Here is an 18,617-nt window from a genome sequence, read left to right on the forward strand (position 1 = left end):
GCCTTTAACAGCAGAGTCACCCCTTCTGCACCTGCTCTAAGACTGATCACAGCATTCCTCATCAATCCTACAACATTACTAACATTGTTACCATGCGTGTCATGTGCTATTTTTGTCTTCTCAATGCATTATCACTGACAGCTCATATCCTCATCTTTTACTTGCAAAACAATCCTTAGAAATTACTGAATGGCCCTCTTCAAGTGGAAAGTACCATGTGAAGGATTAAAAAAAAATCTAAATATGGAGTACGATTTCTGCTCACTGTAGTATTTTCTAACTAACTATTGAGTCTTTTGAATTTGTTCTGCATACATAGAGCATTTAAAAAATATATAATAATATATATATAATATTTTAAATGTATTGAATCAGCTGCAACCACCTAAACAAAAGTAAATAGCCAACATTCATGAACTCTCATCCTCTTTTTTTAACATTGATTAGTCTCTCCGCTAGTCTGAATGTGACTGTCATGGATGAACTTAAACCTGGTATACTTTCTCCATTTAAAGCCCATACATCTACATAAACGTTCAGATTTCCAATATAAAGTGTTTACCCCATGGCCAGATGTTACAATTATGTATGGGCCCTCAGAACTACCCGTGTCGAGTGAAAACACCAGGTTGAAGTTCATCCATGTGAACCATGGCTAGATTAGTCTCAACTTAACTGCTTTACCTCCTCTGTAATAAAGAAATAATACCAGTAAGACAACTAAATTGTATGCATGAATCTGAGTAACTGGATTATAGTCCAGGAAAATATCACAATTGATTTCATTCTATTTATGTATCATTGCTTGCTAAATAAAACGATGTTCATAATAATGTTATTAACCACTTAAGCCCTATTTTATAGCCTATACTTACAAAAAAGATATCTAGATTTTTCTGGATTTTTGAATAGCTAGTATAAAATAGGGTTAAAGTGGTTAAACTGATTTGGATGATTAACTAATTTAGCTGGGGACCCCCTGGAACCCCCTCAAGGGCCCTTGGGGGTCCCCGGACCCCAATTTGACTTTCTGAAACATGACTGTCATATCATGACAGTCATGGATGAACTTCAACCTGGTGTTTACCCTTTCTCCATTTACGGCCCGTACATCTACATAAACGTTCAAATTTCAAATATAAAGTGCTTACCCAATGGTCACGGATGTTACAATTCAACTCGGGCTCTCAGAAGTACCCATATCTTCCGTATTATTGTTCAATAAAAAGCATTTTAATCCGATCAGTGGACATTTTCTAATAGTTATATGTATCAGACTGCAATACACCTCCCAACCGATAAGGTCGCATAGTTGAAAGCATGGCGAAAAAACAGAAAAAATGTCCACCGATCGGATTAAAAGGCTTTTTATTGAACAATACGGAACATACGGGTACTTCTGCGGGCCCAGACATAATTTTAACATCCGTAGCCATGGGGTAAGCACTGTATATTTGAAATCTGAACGTTTATGTAGATGTACTGTGCGTAAATGGAAAAAGTGAAAACACAATGTTGAAGGTCATCCAAGACGGCCGTCGTGTGATCCATGGCTAGGATCTCCCCTACTGGCGGCGTTTGACATTATTATCATTATGGTATGGTTGGCGCCTGCGCAGTAGCTTCATACTGCAGTGGGTGAAGCCTGCAGACTTTTGGTGACTGCCTCGCATGGGCACAAGAATGCGAACGAGGCGCGCGCGCGTGTGTATGTCTGTGTTGTGTGTGTGACTTTTACGACCGTGCGCGCGCTCAAACATCATCTTCCTAATCCAGTGCATGTCAATTGTAAACCGTCCATAGAGTTTATATTTAAAAATAAAAAAGTAACACCACTAGTCTAGTAAGGACTATGAAGGACGCATGTGTGAAGGAGGACACTTGGGGTTGCTGATGATAGACATGGCCTCGCCAGCAAAGAACTCGAACGAGACACAAATCAAAGCGTGCTCGTTGCTCTTCTACCGGGCCGTGCGGGACCTGAAGCCCGTCTGGATGCTGGAGGACATGCGGACGATGGAGACCTTCTTCTACCAGGAGGAGGGCGACGCCGCCGGCGGCAGCCAGCTGCGGACGTACAGCCCCGCCGAGGCGCTGCTGTACGCTATAGTGCACGACCACCGAGCCTACGCTCGGCACCTACTGAGTCGCCACGCCGACGAGGCGCTCGCCAAGCCCGGCGAGCGCTTCTGCTGCTGCCCGTCCTCCTCCTCCTCCTCCGCCTCTTCTCCGCACCTGGCCATGGCCGTCCGCTACGACAGGCGCTACATACTGGGGCTCATCCTGCAGGAGGCGCACCGGATCATACCCAGCAGTGGTGTAAAGTAACTATAAGTACATTTACTCAAGTACTGTACTTTAACTCTTTAAGTAGGCTACACTTTTTAGGTTTACTTCACTGGAGTATTTCCAATTATCAGTACTTTTACTTCTACTCCATTATCTCAGAGGCAAATATTGTACTTTTACTCCCTTATAATTATTTGAAAACTTTAGTTACTAGTTACTTTGTATTTATTATTACAAAACACACATTAACCACTTCAGCCCTATTTAAACTTTGACCATTTGAAAATAGCCGATTTACAAATGCGACACATTGTGAGCTTGTAGATCTGCTAGATCTGCTAAGATTTTAATAAATGTTGTACATATATACCTTGTGCATAATGCATAACTTTACTTTTGGTACTTTTAAGCATATTTTGATTACAGGACTTTTACTTGTAACAGAGTGTTTCTACATTGCAGTATTGATACTTTTCCTTAAGTGAAACAATTGAGTACTTTTTCCACCACTGACAGCTCTCGTAGCAACGCGGGCGGGTGTTTCCACATGGAGGATGGCAAGACGCCGCTGCATCTGGCGTGCGAACTCCTGCGCCCGGAGGCTGTCGTCATGTTGCTGGGCAACGGGGCATCACAGCGCGCTGAGGACCGCGACGGCATGACTCCCTTGGATATCATCCTCCAGCGGCTTAGGGACTCCAAAGGGAACACCAGTGGAAATATGCGGCAGTGTTTGGACAATATGTTGATGTTTATGCCTGCGATTAATTTCAAAATGAAAAGTGCACTTGATGAAAAGCCAGACTTTTGGGCCAAACTCCTCGGCGAGGACACATTTAATTATTTAGTTGGAAAGAGTCCAGCTCCTTTGGTGCTCCTTGCCATGCAAACTATTCTGAAGCAACTCAGTCCTGCAAGGTTCCCTGATAGCCTGCATGCATTGCCAATACCTCTCTCCTTGAAACCAACCGGCCTACCTCGCAGTCAGCACGAGAAGTTAAAAGTTTTATTATAGCATGATTTGCATGGTTTAGGCCAGTGGGGCTCAAAGTGGGGTCTGGGGACCCCCAGAGGTCCTTGCCAGGGTTCCAGGTGGTCCCCAGGAAAATGATTGATAGTTTAGGAACCAAATGGACCCTTACAGGTCTGTAACTCTGAAAGTGTACAAATGGAACCAAAGGGACCATTTGGGGTCCAGTTGGTTCCATATGAGCCCTGGTCCAGAGCGTTAGTGAGTTCTCTCTAACGACCTGCCAGGAGCTTGGCTCTGCTCATAGACAAGGAATAAAATTGTGTATTGAATAAAATACACTTTTTGGGTAGAACATGAAATATGTCCGTGAGACGGAAATTATTTTATTTACTCCACTGCTCCCTCTATAGATCTGGTCAATGGTAATTTATATTGAATTCCTTGTCTATGAGCCGAGCCGAGCGCCTGGCAGGACGTTAGAGAGAACTCACTAACGCTCTGGACCAGGGCTAGTTCCATTTGTTCTCTATAGGACAGACCTGTAAAGTTCTTTGTGGTTCCATTTGTACACTCTGAGTTAATACAGGTCCACTTGGTTCCTAACTATCAATAATTATCTGACCCCCTGGAACCCATTCAAGGACCCCTGGGGGACCCCGGACCCCACTTTGAGAACCACTGGTTTAGGCCACAGCGTAATGTAGCCTGCTTAAACTATACAGTATGAATCTATAGACGGTGATGATGCAGCTTGATGTGTGTCTGAGCATGTGTGACTGCAGATAGGCACGCTAGCCTACTGTTTACTGTATGAATCTATAGATGGCGGTGTTGTAGCTTGATGTGTGTCTGTGTATGAAGAGCATGTATGACTGCAGTGGGCTATATATAGCCTACTGTTTATCAGCCACGGTGCTATAAAAAGAGGTGCAATCGAACTAAATATGGACCCAATGTCAACCTTCGATGAATATGAATAGTTTTAATGTTTATTATTTAAATGTTATTGTTTGAGAAAATTAAGCCATAGATCATTTTAAAAGTATCTGATATATTAAACAGTGCCACATGAAGGGGTGATTGTGACATAATCCATACATGGAGCCCTTAAACGTATGCTCATGACATCGGTATCAACAATAAATGAAGCTAAGAACCATGAGATACTTGGGGTTTTTTTACCTCTCGATATGACTTGAAAGAAGACACTGGAGCAGCTTGGACAACTATCAAGAATCAAGAAGGGTTTATTTTGGACCCCCAAATAGAAATGTATTTGGCTGTATTTGTTTAATAAGAAAATAATCCATAGATCATTTTAAAAGTGCCTGAATTGAAAATGAACATTAAATCAATCAATTACAAACAATTTTCTTTATATAGTGCATATAATGCACACAACACGTGGTTAAGCCCATACTCTACAGAGACCAAACATTCTGTTTGGTGACAGTGACAAGGAAAACACCGCTTTAACTTGAAAAATTAAGTTGAACCAGGCTCTGTGTGTATGTGCCTTGACAGGTAGTTTGGGATTAACATTAAAATGTCACATGTTTGCATGATTGTGACGTGAATCCCTTAAACATATACTCACAACGTCTGCAAAATGTTTACAGATGTTTAACCTATGCGCAGGGTGACTTGTCAATCACCAGTTGTTACTTAACTCAACACAGCAGCTCAGGCTCAGGCGTGTGTGTTGCTGCTATGCCCTTGGTCAATCCATGACTTTGACACACAAATGCCATGATAAGCTCCGAACAATGGCAGTTCATTACATGGTGGTGTACATGTGTGGAACGTAAACACACCTAACTGGTGATGACACATTCTCATGGATTGCAACAGGTGCACGACATGATAGGACACACAGATTGTCCAACTAGCCAAAGCTAAAAGTAAAGACAATCTGATTAAGAAAAGGGTATAAGCTCATTCAAAGACTTGTATACTGGATGGTGATTTCATGTCCTTTGGGCACATCACTTGTTCTCATTTATTCAGATTCAGTTACATTGCTCTTTACCTTCATGCTGCACCTATTATCTGTCTCAACCACCCAAAACTCAGACACTAGCTTACTCCAAGTTCTAAAATTATTTTATGGAATCTTTGTTTTGTTTTTTTATAAAAATAAATAAATGGAAGGAAACATTCCCCACAACATTCATGGAGTAAAGATGCTACTGTGTGCATCATCTGATAATAGGAATACTGTACAAAAGGTTGTGCCCTAAAATTTCACAATACCTGATGATCTTTTCTGACTGTACGATAAGTGTAAAAAAAAAAAGAAAAGGAAACATGAGTCTGCGGCACCCTGTTAAACTTTCGCCCACTGTGTTCATTGGTGATGATGACCTATAAACACAGTTGGAGTAAGTTTAACAGTGTGAACCTGCACCTGTTTATTGGAGTGGGTGTGCATGCTTTACTTTAAAAAAAAAAAAAAATATATATATATATATATATATATATATATATCAACATCAATATTGTGTGTGGGCTAGCTAGGTTCTTTCTCATTTCGGAAGAATGAATGGTAAATGGTTTTATTTGACAATGTGAATGAATACACACAAACCGCATACATTACATTTGTTGCATACATTAAAAAGTATTGCAGATTAAATAAAACAAAGCCAAGAAGAAAGGCTTATAATTTACATACATGAGTGGTCCTCCAGCACACAACAAAACAAGATCAAAACAAAAAAAGGCAAGGTGCAAAACGGCTTTCTTTAGTTGCATTCCCTTTTCATAGAAGATTAAAACTAAAAAGGATACTGCACTAGCAACAGTCCTTTTGGCCACTTTAAATAAGTTTTATGTTTTTGTTCCACTGTAGGCTGCTGCTGAATAGAGAAGTGTTTTTACTCATTAATCATTTTAATCAAAATAGTATAACATCAGTTGTTGCCTCTTGTAAAGTAGCTATAGTGTCTCTGATCTGTGAAAATATTATTATTTTTTATTTTATTTTTTTCTTACATAATTAATATGATGACCCCTTTATCGACTGTTAATCAATTAGGCTGACAGTTTCTAAAGTCTGCAAACACAATACTACTGTATTACATGGATGGAGTTTCAAAATGACCCATGTGCATTTGTTTTGAGCCTTTCTTTATGATTTATTTTGAATAAAAAACATATTTCCATTTCAGTTAATTATTATTTATCATTATTGATGATAATATAATGTGTTAGTTCATTTGGTTAATTTTTGTTCTAACTCTAATAACTGACCTACACTGTAGACGAATGGTTCCCAAAGCTTAGTGCTTTACGAGTTATCCAATTTAGTAGACCTTGTATTGTGAATTGTACTTCCATGTACTGTTTCTCATGTCTTACTAAATAAAGTACATCAATCAATCAATCAATCAATCAATCAATCAACCTTTTTGATCTTTTTGAGCATATTTTGAATTAGCCTGAAGATCACCATACCCCACCTTCCCACAACAATGTATATGCATAGGTATAAGATAGCATATCACAGTCATGTTTATTTATTTACAATTCATATTTAACCATGGATTTATACTTAGTTGTGCGCCTGTGTTGTGCACCAGAAATAGCCGATCTACAAGCTCACACCGAGTCACAGTGTGAGGTGTTGTGAGCTTGTAGATCTGCTATTTTTGGGGCATGACACCATGCAAAACACACATACATATTTTTTTATTTTTATGTTTTATTTTTATGGATTCAGAAGGGGAGATGGCGTGTGATCCCTCAGAGTACATAACCAACTAAATGTATTGCTAATTTTATATGTACAAAAATATACATGAATATTTTAATTCAATATGTCCTGACTGAAATAAGTTTTTCTATTTCTGTGACTGTCACAACATATACCATTTGTTAAGATTGGGAATAACTCTGTACTCCTTGTTTCTGCTCACGTGATCGCAAGCCAAGCAGACGGCCTTCAGGTACTTCAGTCTTTTCTCGGTGGGGTGATGTTGGGCATAGTAGTGCTGCCGCCACTCAAAGTAGCGCATGTAGGCCTTGTTGTCCTTGTCCAACCCCAAGAGGAATTCAGCCAGCGATTTCTCATCAGGAAAGTCATTTACGTGTATGAAGGATTCCCCGGGGATGAAATCCTCATAGTTCTGTCTGGACGGACCCAAGACCACCGGCACGGTGCCTGCTGCAAGTGGAACATTGAGCTTTTCTGTGATGTAGTCTTTGTAAATGGAGTCTTCAAAGGCAAGGAAGAATTTGCAGCTGCTAATGGATGAAAATTGGTCTTTCGGTTCAAAGATGTAGCTACTTAAACCCCCACCGTAGACAGTCACTTCAATGTGTTGTGCAAGTTTTTTGTAGTAGTTGTGTCCTGTGCCACTGGGGCCATCTTCATCCATAATCCAGCAAACCAGTTTTTCCTTTTTGGGTGGCAAAAACGTCCCGTTTGAAACTTTTCTGGCAGTCAGCCTCCAGTGCACAGGGATGTCTGCGTCCTGCCTAAAATTCAAGCTCAAATTGAACAGATGTTCAGTGCCGCTTATTATACGCGTGTTGCTTGGCGGGTCCAAATTCAGCCATATCCACCTTTGAAATCCAGGTCTGGGCGAGGCGGGAAGGTTGGATAAGTCGTCTTTAATGGCCTTATGAAATATTAACACTTCATCTGCTGTGTGGTACAGGGACCTGTTGTCTGATAGGCGGCAGCTGTTGATGTTGAAAAAGTGCTTGCAATCCCTCACGTCAAACTTATATTCTTCAGGCCAGAACCACATCAGGATTAGGTTCTTTGCAGTATCATTAACCACGTAGCCCTGCCACCCTGCCCATTCACCTGGGGGAGGGTGGCACTTTTGCTGTGGGTTTGACTTCAGGTACATGAGGATCAGCATCATAAACCCTCCTACAAAAAGAAAGACTGTAAGGACGGAACGCAGGACGCCAAACTTGGAACCAGTAGACATTTTTGATTCTGCAAAAAAGAGACGAGAAAAACAAAATCTAAATTATAATAAAATAAATAATGAACAATGGAAATATCAACTTCATCCTACTATAAATGCACAAAATCTTTGTGTGTGCACGCGTGTCACCGTACTGGGGTCATGCCTATGTTCCCTCAGCCCTATGTTCCCTCAACCCTATGTTCCCTCAATCTCTAACAAAAAAAAATCATCCAAATTAGGTCCCATGTTCCCTCAGCCCTATATTCCCTCAGCCCTATGTTCCCCATATCAATTTAGACCCTATGTTCCCTCAGGCTTATTTTCCCTCAACCCTGTGTTCCCTCAGCCCTACTCTATGTTCCCTCAGCATCACAGATAGTCCTGCCATAATGTGCTGTTGGTGTCACCTGTTGGGGTCCCCTGAGGAAGGGGGGGCTGCCCTACTTCCACTCTGGGTGTCACCCCAAAGGTCAGTCTGTCTGTGTGTCCCGGGCATACCTTGTGTGTGTCCCATTTGATCCGGTGTGTATCGTGCAAGTGGCAAGTTGGTCGGACCAGGACCAACATTGTCCGAAAACTGACAATATGTGAATGTCTGTAAATGTCTGTCAGCGGGTCTGCGGTGAACACACAAGTCTCTGTGTGTTTCGCATAGTGTGGGTTGTGGATCGTCAAAAGGACTCAAAATAAGGTAAAACCGCTGGCAGTGGCGGATGAATTAATTAATTAATACCTGGCAATGAATGTGTTAATACCTTACAGAAAGCCCAAATATTTAAATGTTTAAAAAGTGTCCCACTCCCATCAACTATTAATGTTATTAGTCAGAAATCTCGGCCGTCAGTGACACTTATAATCGATACTTTCCAGATTCAAATTTCCAGAATTCTCTATTGATTCTTCAGACCATATTTGACATACAAGTATAATAGCTACATGTAGATGCTCAAAATAGTTTTCAAATCCAACTGTACTGTATGTTACATGTATGACCATGTATAGCCCACTAGGTACAATAGGCTCATATCATTCAATTAAGCACTGCTTTATTATAACTAAGTTGTATTTTTGAAAATGTTCGCCTATAATGACATGACCAAAATAGGGACGCCACACTGAAAGTGGTTAACACTAAACCCAGGCAATACTAAAACAGAGCAATGTTATTGAGATTTTGTCATTTCAATTTTAACTAACTGTATACCTTCAACCCCTACAGTAACAGAATGGATGTTCATGTACAATTGACCAGTGAACTAGAAAGGAGAACCAAAGTCTATTGACAATACTTTATTGGCTGTTTAATAAATGACTAAAGACACTCCCAACCAGAAGGTTTGTGTGTATCTAAGGCTAAAGGATACCTTTATGGCTTCCTTATCGTTTCCTTTATGGCTGTGTTCGTTGTCATTTCAATAGACACTGTGAATAGACTGTGCTGCACAGACACGGAGCTTTTTTCCCAATTCATTTTCGGTTCTTATTTATAAAAGAGACAAAAGATATGGAGGGGACAATAATATATATATTTGTATTCAATAGATCATGGGACAATGAGTATACTGTAGATAGCACTGCGCCGGTTAATTTGTGTCCTCGTTGGGCAGAGATGTTTGACAGTGGAAACTCGTCAAACTTTTCTGTGTACGAGTGACTTTAAATATAGTCATTTATTAAACAGTGTTGATATGATTGACCTAATCTAACAGCCAATAAAGCAAAGTAAATAGACTTTAGTTCTCCTTTCTAGTTCACTGGTGAATTGTACATGAACATCCCTTCTGTTACTGTAGGGGTAATAAAATAATAATAATATAAAGTGCTTACCCGGTGAGCACTTTATATTATTTATGGAGATGTACGGGCCTTAAAAACGGAACTCCAAACACTATTTGGGGAAGTGTCCAAGGAAGGCTGTCATAGATACTCAATTGTCATAATCGATAAAAATAAATGTATGACCCTGATCCAAGGCAGGTTTCCTTTTGCAGAAAGGATAACCTGTTTACTTTTCTCATAATTACATGACTGCATGAATGTTCAAACAAGTTTTAGATTATTTGTGATGCTATGTATATGCAATTGTGCACAGACAATAAGAACACTTTAACATTTAAGCTGATAAATGGGTTCTCTCTCCTGGTAGGGTGAAATTGGTAGCCCACCTGAAAATGTATTTTCTGTTTATTAAAGAGCTGGAGAGATGGGGAGACCCCTGTTACTGAACAAACACTCTATAGCAATTATTGTCAGAAAATAGTGTTTTAACCTTTAACAAACAACATTTTGTTTTAGCAAGAAAATATAACTTTATGTATAGGCTAAACCTGTCCATACATTTTTGAGATATCAAAAATTTAACCTTTTGTGACATGCCATGTCTATTATCACACTCCTTTTGTAGGATTCAGTTCCATGGCCCATGTTAAAAATATGTCTATCACTTTTTTAGGTATCTTGCTAAAAAATATCTCATGACAGACAAGAACAAAAAATGTACCCCATTTTACCAATCTGAGGGAACATAGGGCTGAGGGAACATAGGGCTGGGGGAACAAAGGGTCTATTTTGATATGGGGGAATATAAGGCTGAGGGAACATAGGGCTGAGGGAACATAAGGCTGAGGGAACATAGGGCTGAGGGAGCATAGGGCTGAGGGAACTTGAGTACGCTCCCAGTGTACTGTGTCTGTCCTTTGCGAATCTCGAGAACTAGCTGACCGATCAACGCCAAACCCGGTGTGGGTATTGCCAAGGAAACAAGGGAGTGTGGTGCCCGGCATGAAGTCGGTCGGATGGGTGGTTGCCCAGAATATGCCCATATATCGCCATACAGCATCTCCATATATGGGCATAAAAGGGACACAGTCAAATGGGTACAACGGGTACTGAATAACCGGATGGGACATGCATTCCCAACTTGCGTCGTTCCAGAATAGACCGGTGCACCGGTCTATTCTGAGTATTTTGTTGGTATAGTGGTAATGCCATCAGGGGCACAACACCCTAGGCTGATTTTGTAGTTTTCCACTGCAGGTGAAAACTACAGCAGACAAAAAACATGGCAGACTAGTAAGCAACACCGCTGTACCAAACAAATTCATAATGAGTTAGATAGGTGTGTCCAGAGAGGAGGGCGTGGCCAATGTGCAAGCATGATAGACAGTATTGACACACCTCTAATCTAACACACTCATTATTATTTCGATTAGCTAAAGATGTGTTGCTTAACATCACTGTGTACAAAACTATGCTTCATATATCTATGCTCGATTATGCTCAATAAATATATATTTTAATTGAATCCAAGAGTTGTCTGACTGAATTAAGTTCAGTGTGATGCAGCCTAACGTGTTTTTACCCTGCTGTAGTTTTTAACCTGAAGTGGAAAACATTTACAATTACAAAATCAGCCTAGGGTGTTGTACCCCTTTAACTTGGCTTCGTCTCATATGTTTACTTAAGTTAAAGCATTGAGTTAGATTACTTTTACGTTGTAAGCAATTCATGATAATAACGCACTTTACATTCTTACGAATCTCAAAGTGCTACAGGTTAAAAGCATGGCATAAAAACAGCTTAGTTATAATTATTTGCATTGAGTGTGATAAGGTATGTTTTTGTTTGATTGCTTGCATACAAAATGTATGACTATGTACAGTAGACTATCCTATATACTATTTTGAGATAGGACAGAGTGACCAAGCTTATTGGCTAGAATAATATTAATTTCAGTCGATGAGTAGCCATGTAGACAAACTCATCTGGCTCCCACAAATAAACAGGGCGTAGTAATTTAGAGTTTTAGAATAGCAGTCATTTTATTCGTTCAAGATAAGTGATACTTTGATGGGTTTAAAAAAACTAAACGCATTAACTCAGTTTTAAGATTAGTGCCATACAAATAAAATAAAGATAATCCAGCTGAGTCAGCTGACGTCTCTGATCATTCTAAAATTCATTCGAAATATTAATAATAATAACATTTTTCTGATCACCATGTATTCCTAATAAAGATCCCACATAAAATGAGCAATGAATGAATCACTTCAATGATGTAGTCAGTTGCTCACCAGTCTTATGATCCATTAACTCATTAAATATACTCTTGGCACATTGTATTGTGAGTTGTTGAGTTCAGCAATGCCTTTCTTTCTACGGACCCGTTGTTATTCCAGAGTGGTGAAAAGAGGAGGCACAACTGTCAAGTTAAGACCAATAGCACAGTAGTCACATCACGTGGGCTAACCCACTTTACTCTTCTCAGCAGAAGAGAGAGAGAGAGAAAGAAAGAGAGAGAGAGAGAGAGAGAGAGAGAGAGAGAGAGAGAGAGAAAGAAAGAAACTTTAGTAAGCAAGATGTGAAACACTATTTATGTGTATAAGCTTTGTATAAGCAATATCAAATTCCAGTTAAAGGTAGGGTAAGTGATATTATTTTGTTAATAAGTATTAAATAGCGCTATATTCTTACAGTACACTTTGCTGTAGAGTGTTTGTTTAGTAACAGGAGATCCAAACAGGAGAGAAAACTCAGACAGGATACGGATTGAACAATTGAAAATGGAAGTGATGACACGAAGAAATGAGCAGACAAAATTGGACTATGGTTGGCTGAAATTGGCAAACCACCTGAAAATGAACTTTCTGTTTATTGAATAGCTGGAGAGATGGGGAGACCCCTGTTAATGAATAAACACTCTAAAGCATCAGAATATAGTGTGTTTTAACAAATCCCTTTTAGTTTTAACCAAAAAATATCACTTACCTTACCTTCAATGATGTCTCATATGAAAATAATTACTGTAGCTCACCAAATTGTTACTAAAGACCAAACTCAGCCCTAAATGTATAATGTGCCAGTGTGCTGCACATTTTAAAATGATAGTATTTATGCTTAACCACTGAGCCACTTAACCACAAAACAATCCAACTTCTTCACCTCGCATCACGACATGTGTGTCACAGCAGGGTGTGACACACTGAGGAAGGCAACATGGTTGGATTTGTATTATCATTCTCTCTCATCCTTAATAAAAGGATAATAAAAATATTCTGTGTCAACATTTGTTTGGCACGGAAGATATGTTGATCTTTGAACAGGTATTCTGTGTTGATGAGAAAGTCTTACACCATGCGTAGGTGTAATGAACAGTAGACTACATGGTAAGGTACATGGGTGATTAATGAAGGGCATGGCAGGAATGAAAAGGAATCCAGTTCCTCAACTAGTTTGATGCAAGGGCTCCTAACTTTGATCAGAGGTGAGCAAACCTGTTAGGTTGGAGGTCTGATGGTTATTGCGGACCCCCAGGTTGTGGATCGAGGGTTTCCATGGAACCCATGTTTTTCCATGGTTTCCATTTCATCTTTCTGTCACCGGACCCCACTTTGAGGACCACTGCTCTAGTGTCTCTATTCTGTGGTGGAAATTTGGTGAAAGGATGGAAAAAATGTCCCCATGAAAAGCATTACTTATTGTCTCCGCCAGGCCGAAAGGCATGGCGAGAGAGTATGTTTTACCCCCTGTCCGTCCGTCCGTCCGTGTGTGTGTCCGTGTGTCCGTCCGTCCGTCCTGTCTGTGTGTTAGCAGCTAATCTCCGGCACCGTTGGCCCGGACGCTCCGAAACTGTGCACACACACTCCCTGGATGCCAATTCAGAACCTCTGCCCCATTTTTTTCACATGGGCCTGTTATAGCGCCACCTGGAGGCCGATTTGTGCAAAACCCTTTTTTTTTACATTACTCCTACAGATTTTATCCAAACGTCATGCAAATCGGTACACAGTATCTCTATAGTCATGTGATCAACATGGATCTGTCCGATTTCCCATATTCCATCCTCATTGCCTAAGGTTGGCTTCCAAAGTTTGCAGGATTGGTCCGTTTTGAACAAAAAGCCTCAAACTATGCACGCAGCTTGCGATTTCCGTGAAATTTCACACGCACATTCCCACTAGGCCGAGGAAGCAATGCCACCCTTTTCACATTGGCCTGTTATAGCGCCACCAGCAGGTCTAATTTAGCAAAACACATCTTTGGAACAAAATGCCTCAAATCATGAATGCAGTGGCTGATTACCGTGAAAGACCTGAGAATAAATGGCACTAAGAAACATTGGCCTATTATAGCGCCACCAGGAGGCCAGAATAACGTACCTGACCTGGCGGAGACCTGTGTTTTTATTATCTTTTTAGCATTACCTCTGTATTTTTTGCAAACTGTTAATAAAGTATTCAATCCATCAATGATCTACTGCTTGCCTCTGATTCTGGTGACTGCTCAATTTGAAACCTCGTGACCTCGTCTGTTCTGCTTTTATACACAGCTGACCTCACTATTTTAAAATATCGCCTTGTATTCAGGGCTCAGTTATGTCCCATCTCCAAAATTGGTGCAAACCTAAGCTGTTGTGTTGATCAGTTCTAAGAAACGTGTCCATATGATGGCACCCATCCTTGATTCTCTTCACTTATCTTGCCTGTGAATTTCAGAATGTAATTTTATATTTTACTGATGACTGTTAAAGCCTCCTATTTGAGCTACTCAGGTACAGAAGGGTCATCTTAGTTGGTCCTTAAACTTGCCTCATTGGGCGATCAGGCTTTTGCAGCCCAGCCAACAAGGCTTTAGAAAGGCCTGCAAGGCGAGCTAATCATGTTCAATCACTTCTGAAAATGTACCTTTATGATGGCCTTTTAATAGTGTTTTTTTCATATACACATATATATATATATATATATATATATATATATATATATATATAAAAAAAATCTTTATTTCAGACAGAAGTCCAAAGGTATCATACGATAACATAAGAGACCCTAAAAAAATAAAGTACTATAGTGCAATCCTATCTAATCATAATGCTGTTGTTTGACACTTCCAGGCGCTACATACAATTGTACATGAGTTTAATGAGTTTTCACTTAACAGTGCCTCACAAGCGGGCACACCAACAGAAGTGAACAACTGACTGGCACTGTGCCACCTAGGAACACAAAGAAGTAACCTCATGGTATCGTTGTATGCCACTCTAAGCCTTTGCATGCTTTTCACTCTGTAATAGAACCATAGATGAGCCGTATATACAGGGGGGTGACATATGCTCTGAACAGTGCCCATTTTACATTTACAGAACACATAGAATATTTCCTTAAAAGCATATTGGCCTGAGCATATATTTTGCGATATTGTCGTTGGATGTCAGTGTCAGTTTGTCAGTTTACCATCTACGTTCTTGATCTATAAAACATCTATAAAACAACATGGCTATGATAGACAACTTACTGGAGGGAACAAGGAAGCAACAATCATTAACTACTGGAACAACTGAAAGAAGAATGTAACCTTATTTCACAAAGCACTATATAAATAAAGTTTATCATCTATGTTCTTAATCAGGGGTGGGCAAGATTTCTTTCCAAGGGGCCATACTGACTTCCATAAAGTGAGTGAGGGGCCACACATTGTACAATTGAATTGAAACTTGAAACACATAGTGCTGAATTATGTTAACACTGCATGGATTTGGTAGACATGCCAGACTATCTTTACAATAAGGTACTTGCTTTCACGACAATTATTTTCAGTTACAAAATGTTGTAACTGAAAATTGTTGTTAAAACATTTTTTATTTTATTCTTTACAGCTGTACTGTATCACTCAGGTGTACTCTGGCCTTACAATAAATAGATGACTTGCATAAAACAATCCACGTCAATGCCGTATCAACTTTTATATGAGCCTATAAATTTGTACAGCATCTTATCTGATATGCACCACTCCATAGGTCACTGATAAAACACATTGCATTATGTTGTAAATATGGACTCAAGGTTGACTGTTTCACTGTTACATTATAAACATAAAACATGTGAGTACATACGGATGGAGGAATGCAGGTAGCTATAGTACTCAAATGGTATAATATGAATTACTATGAATTGGTCTAGTTAAATCATTATTTCTAAAAACGATCAACATACGGCAGCCTTTTAGAATGTACATTTTTGTTGGGGGTCATTTTGTTTTTCTTTGAGGACTTGGCGGGCCGGATTAAGATGGTCAAAGGGCCGGGTCCGGCCCCCGGGCCGTATGTTGCCCATGTCTGTTCTTAATCTATAAAACAACATGGCTATGAAACTAGACGACTTACTGGAAAAAACAAGGAAACAACTATCATTAACTACTGGTGACACCGTATAGTACTCCATTTTTTATATCCTCCATCTTGCTTTGGATGCTGTCAATGCACTGAATGGGACATTATCACGTTTAATCAGACTATTGTTTGGTCTAAGTAGGTGAGATACTGACCTACCGACGAGAGGTGTTTTGTCGTTATTCTGTGGGTTGATGAAAGTTGGGGTAAACGCTCACCCCAAAACATGATTTACCATTCTGTGCACGTCGGTACATAACGCTGAGTCGGCTCAGGCGAACTTCACAACGTTCGGCACGGCAACTCGCTCGCTTTAGCTCGCTTGGTGGTGCCTCTCGTGGATGAAGTTTGCTTGAGACGCCTCCGTCGCGGTCCAAAACTATACTTTATACAAACCACCTACTGAGCCCCGTCGGTAGGTCAGTATCTCACCTACTTAGACCCATAAATTAATGTGATAATGTCCCATTCAGTGCATTGACAGCATCCGAAATTGGTGATTAGTAACAGATTACATGTAGGCCAGAAGCTGTGTAAAGAAGAACATCTTCTTTATACATTTGGGTTCTTAGAATTGTAGAACATAAGGAAGAAATCAAAAACACAAACAATGTCTCTTTATCAAAACTGTAATTTTGTCCAATCTGTATGGTAGAGTATGTTAATACAATATAACTTATACAAATGGGGTGGTTGTATTTTATCTCCCTGCTTGAGACATTTAGATCCTGTGTCTAGGTGAGACATGACATTTAGTCCAGGGGCCAAGCTAGATTTTGGTTCCACCTAAGGTGACCGTAATTGTTTTGTATGTTTGCCTTCCTAGTCTTCCGTCTCTAATTTATATTTTGGTATGATAACCCTGACAATCTAGTGGCTTAATGGCAGTTATCATTCTCTAAACGAATCTACCCATATGAAACCGTGATGTGTGTGAATCATTTATGACTTCTAGACAATACCAATGGTCTTATAAACAGTTGAAATTGTGATTTTACCAGTAGAATCCATTTATGCTAAGAACATGTTGGTATTGTGCATATTTAATGAGATGATTTGCATATTTGAACACATTTGTGGAAATAATAACATGACAAATACAATTACAGTTAGATATTTCAAAAAGTGTAAAACTTATGTGGGAAAAGAATTATGGAGATACATCTGTGACCTACTGGCACAGATATGTCTTTTTTGTGTTATCCTTTTAGCCTTAATGTCTGATGTACGACGTGCTGTTTACATTTCTGACTAATGAAGTATTCAATCAATCAATTTAATCATTGTATGGCGATTCTTGGTCTCAGAATCGCCATACAACATCTAATTTTTATCACAGAAATACAAACAAAGCCAGCTTTAGGATGTAGAGCGGTTTTATGCTTGAATATTCTTCACAATATTTTAAATTACATTTGTGAAACTGTATGCCCTACCTGGCTAAATCACCACACAAGTATACATTATACTACATTGTTATTGTCTCCGCCAGGCCGAAAGGCATGGCGAGAGAGTATGTTTTCGCCCCTGTCCGTCCGTCCGTGTGTCCGTCCGTCCGTCCGTCCGTCCGTGTGTGTGTCCTGTCTGTGTGTTAGCACCAAATCTCTGGCACCGTTGGCCCGGTCGCTGCGAAACTGTGCACACACACTCCCTGGATGCCAATTCAGAACCTCTGCCTCAAATTTTTCACATGGGCCTGTTATAGCGCCACCAGGAGGCCGATTTGTGCAAAACCCATTTTTTCCCATTACTCCTACAGTTTTTAACCAAACCTCATGCAAATCGGTACACAGTATCTCTATAGTCATGTGATCAACCCTCATCTGTCTGATTTCCCATATTCCATCCTCATTGGCTAAGGTTACCATCTAAAGTTTGCAGGATTGGTCCGTTTTGAACAAACTGCCTCAAATCATGAACGCAGCTTGCCATTTGCATAGAATTGCACACGCACATTCCCACTAGGCCGAGGAAGAAATGGCACTTAAAACTTTTCACATCAGCCTCATGGTGGCGCTATAACAGGCCGATTTGCATTTTTAACTATAACTGCACCGATCTGCGTGAAACTTTGCACGCCTACTCCCTAGAGGCCAAGGACAAACATCTGCACTGCATTTTTCACATCTGCTTTTTACAGCGCCACCAGGAGGCCGACTTATGTCAAATACATTTTTGGATATTAATCCTTCAGATTTTATCCAAACATCACACAAATCGGTACACAGTATCTCTATAGTCATGTGATCACGACGCATCTGTCCGA

General features: G+C 39.9%; 2 protein-coding genes across 2 annotated transcripts; one reads left to right on the forward strand and one right to left on the reverse strand.

Annotated features, from left to right (window-relative positions):
- Positions 1-1,726: 1,726 nt before the first annotated feature.
- LOC308103246 (ankyrin repeat domain-containing protein 9-like) lies at positions 1,727-3,535 on the forward strand. Its single transcript, XM_080453152.1, has 2 exons — positions 1,727-2,324; positions 2,815-3,535. The coding sequence occupies exons 1-2, from the start codon at positions 1,864-1,866 to the stop codon at positions 3,302-3,304; spliced, it is 951 nt and encodes a 316-aa protein (XP_080309278.1). The 5' UTR covers positions 1,727-1,863; the 3' UTR covers positions 3,305-3,535.
- A 3,227-nt stretch (positions 3,536-6,762) lies between these two features.
- LOC308103243 (4-galactosyl-N-acetylglucosaminide 3-alpha-L-fucosyltransferase 9-like) lies at positions 6,763-12,493 on the reverse strand. The gene is made up of 2 exons (XM_080453149.1): positions 12,261-12,493; positions 6,763-8,213 (listed from the first exon to the last, which is right to left on the reverse strand). The coding sequence occupies exons 1-2, from the start codon at positions 12,274-12,276 to the stop codon at positions 7,120-7,122; spliced, it is 1,110 nt and encodes a 369-aa protein (XP_080309275.1). The 5' UTR covers positions 12,277-12,493; the 3' UTR covers positions 6,763-7,119.
- Positions 12,494-18,617: the final 6,124 nt, after the last annotated feature.

This window comes from Gymnoscopelus braueri, assembly GCF_963280865.1.
Source record: "Gymnoscopelus braueri genome assembly, chromosome: 16".
Taxonomy (NCBI): Eukaryota; Metazoa; Chordata; class Actinopteri; order Myctophiformes; family Myctophidae; genus Gymnoscopelus; species Gymnoscopelus braueri.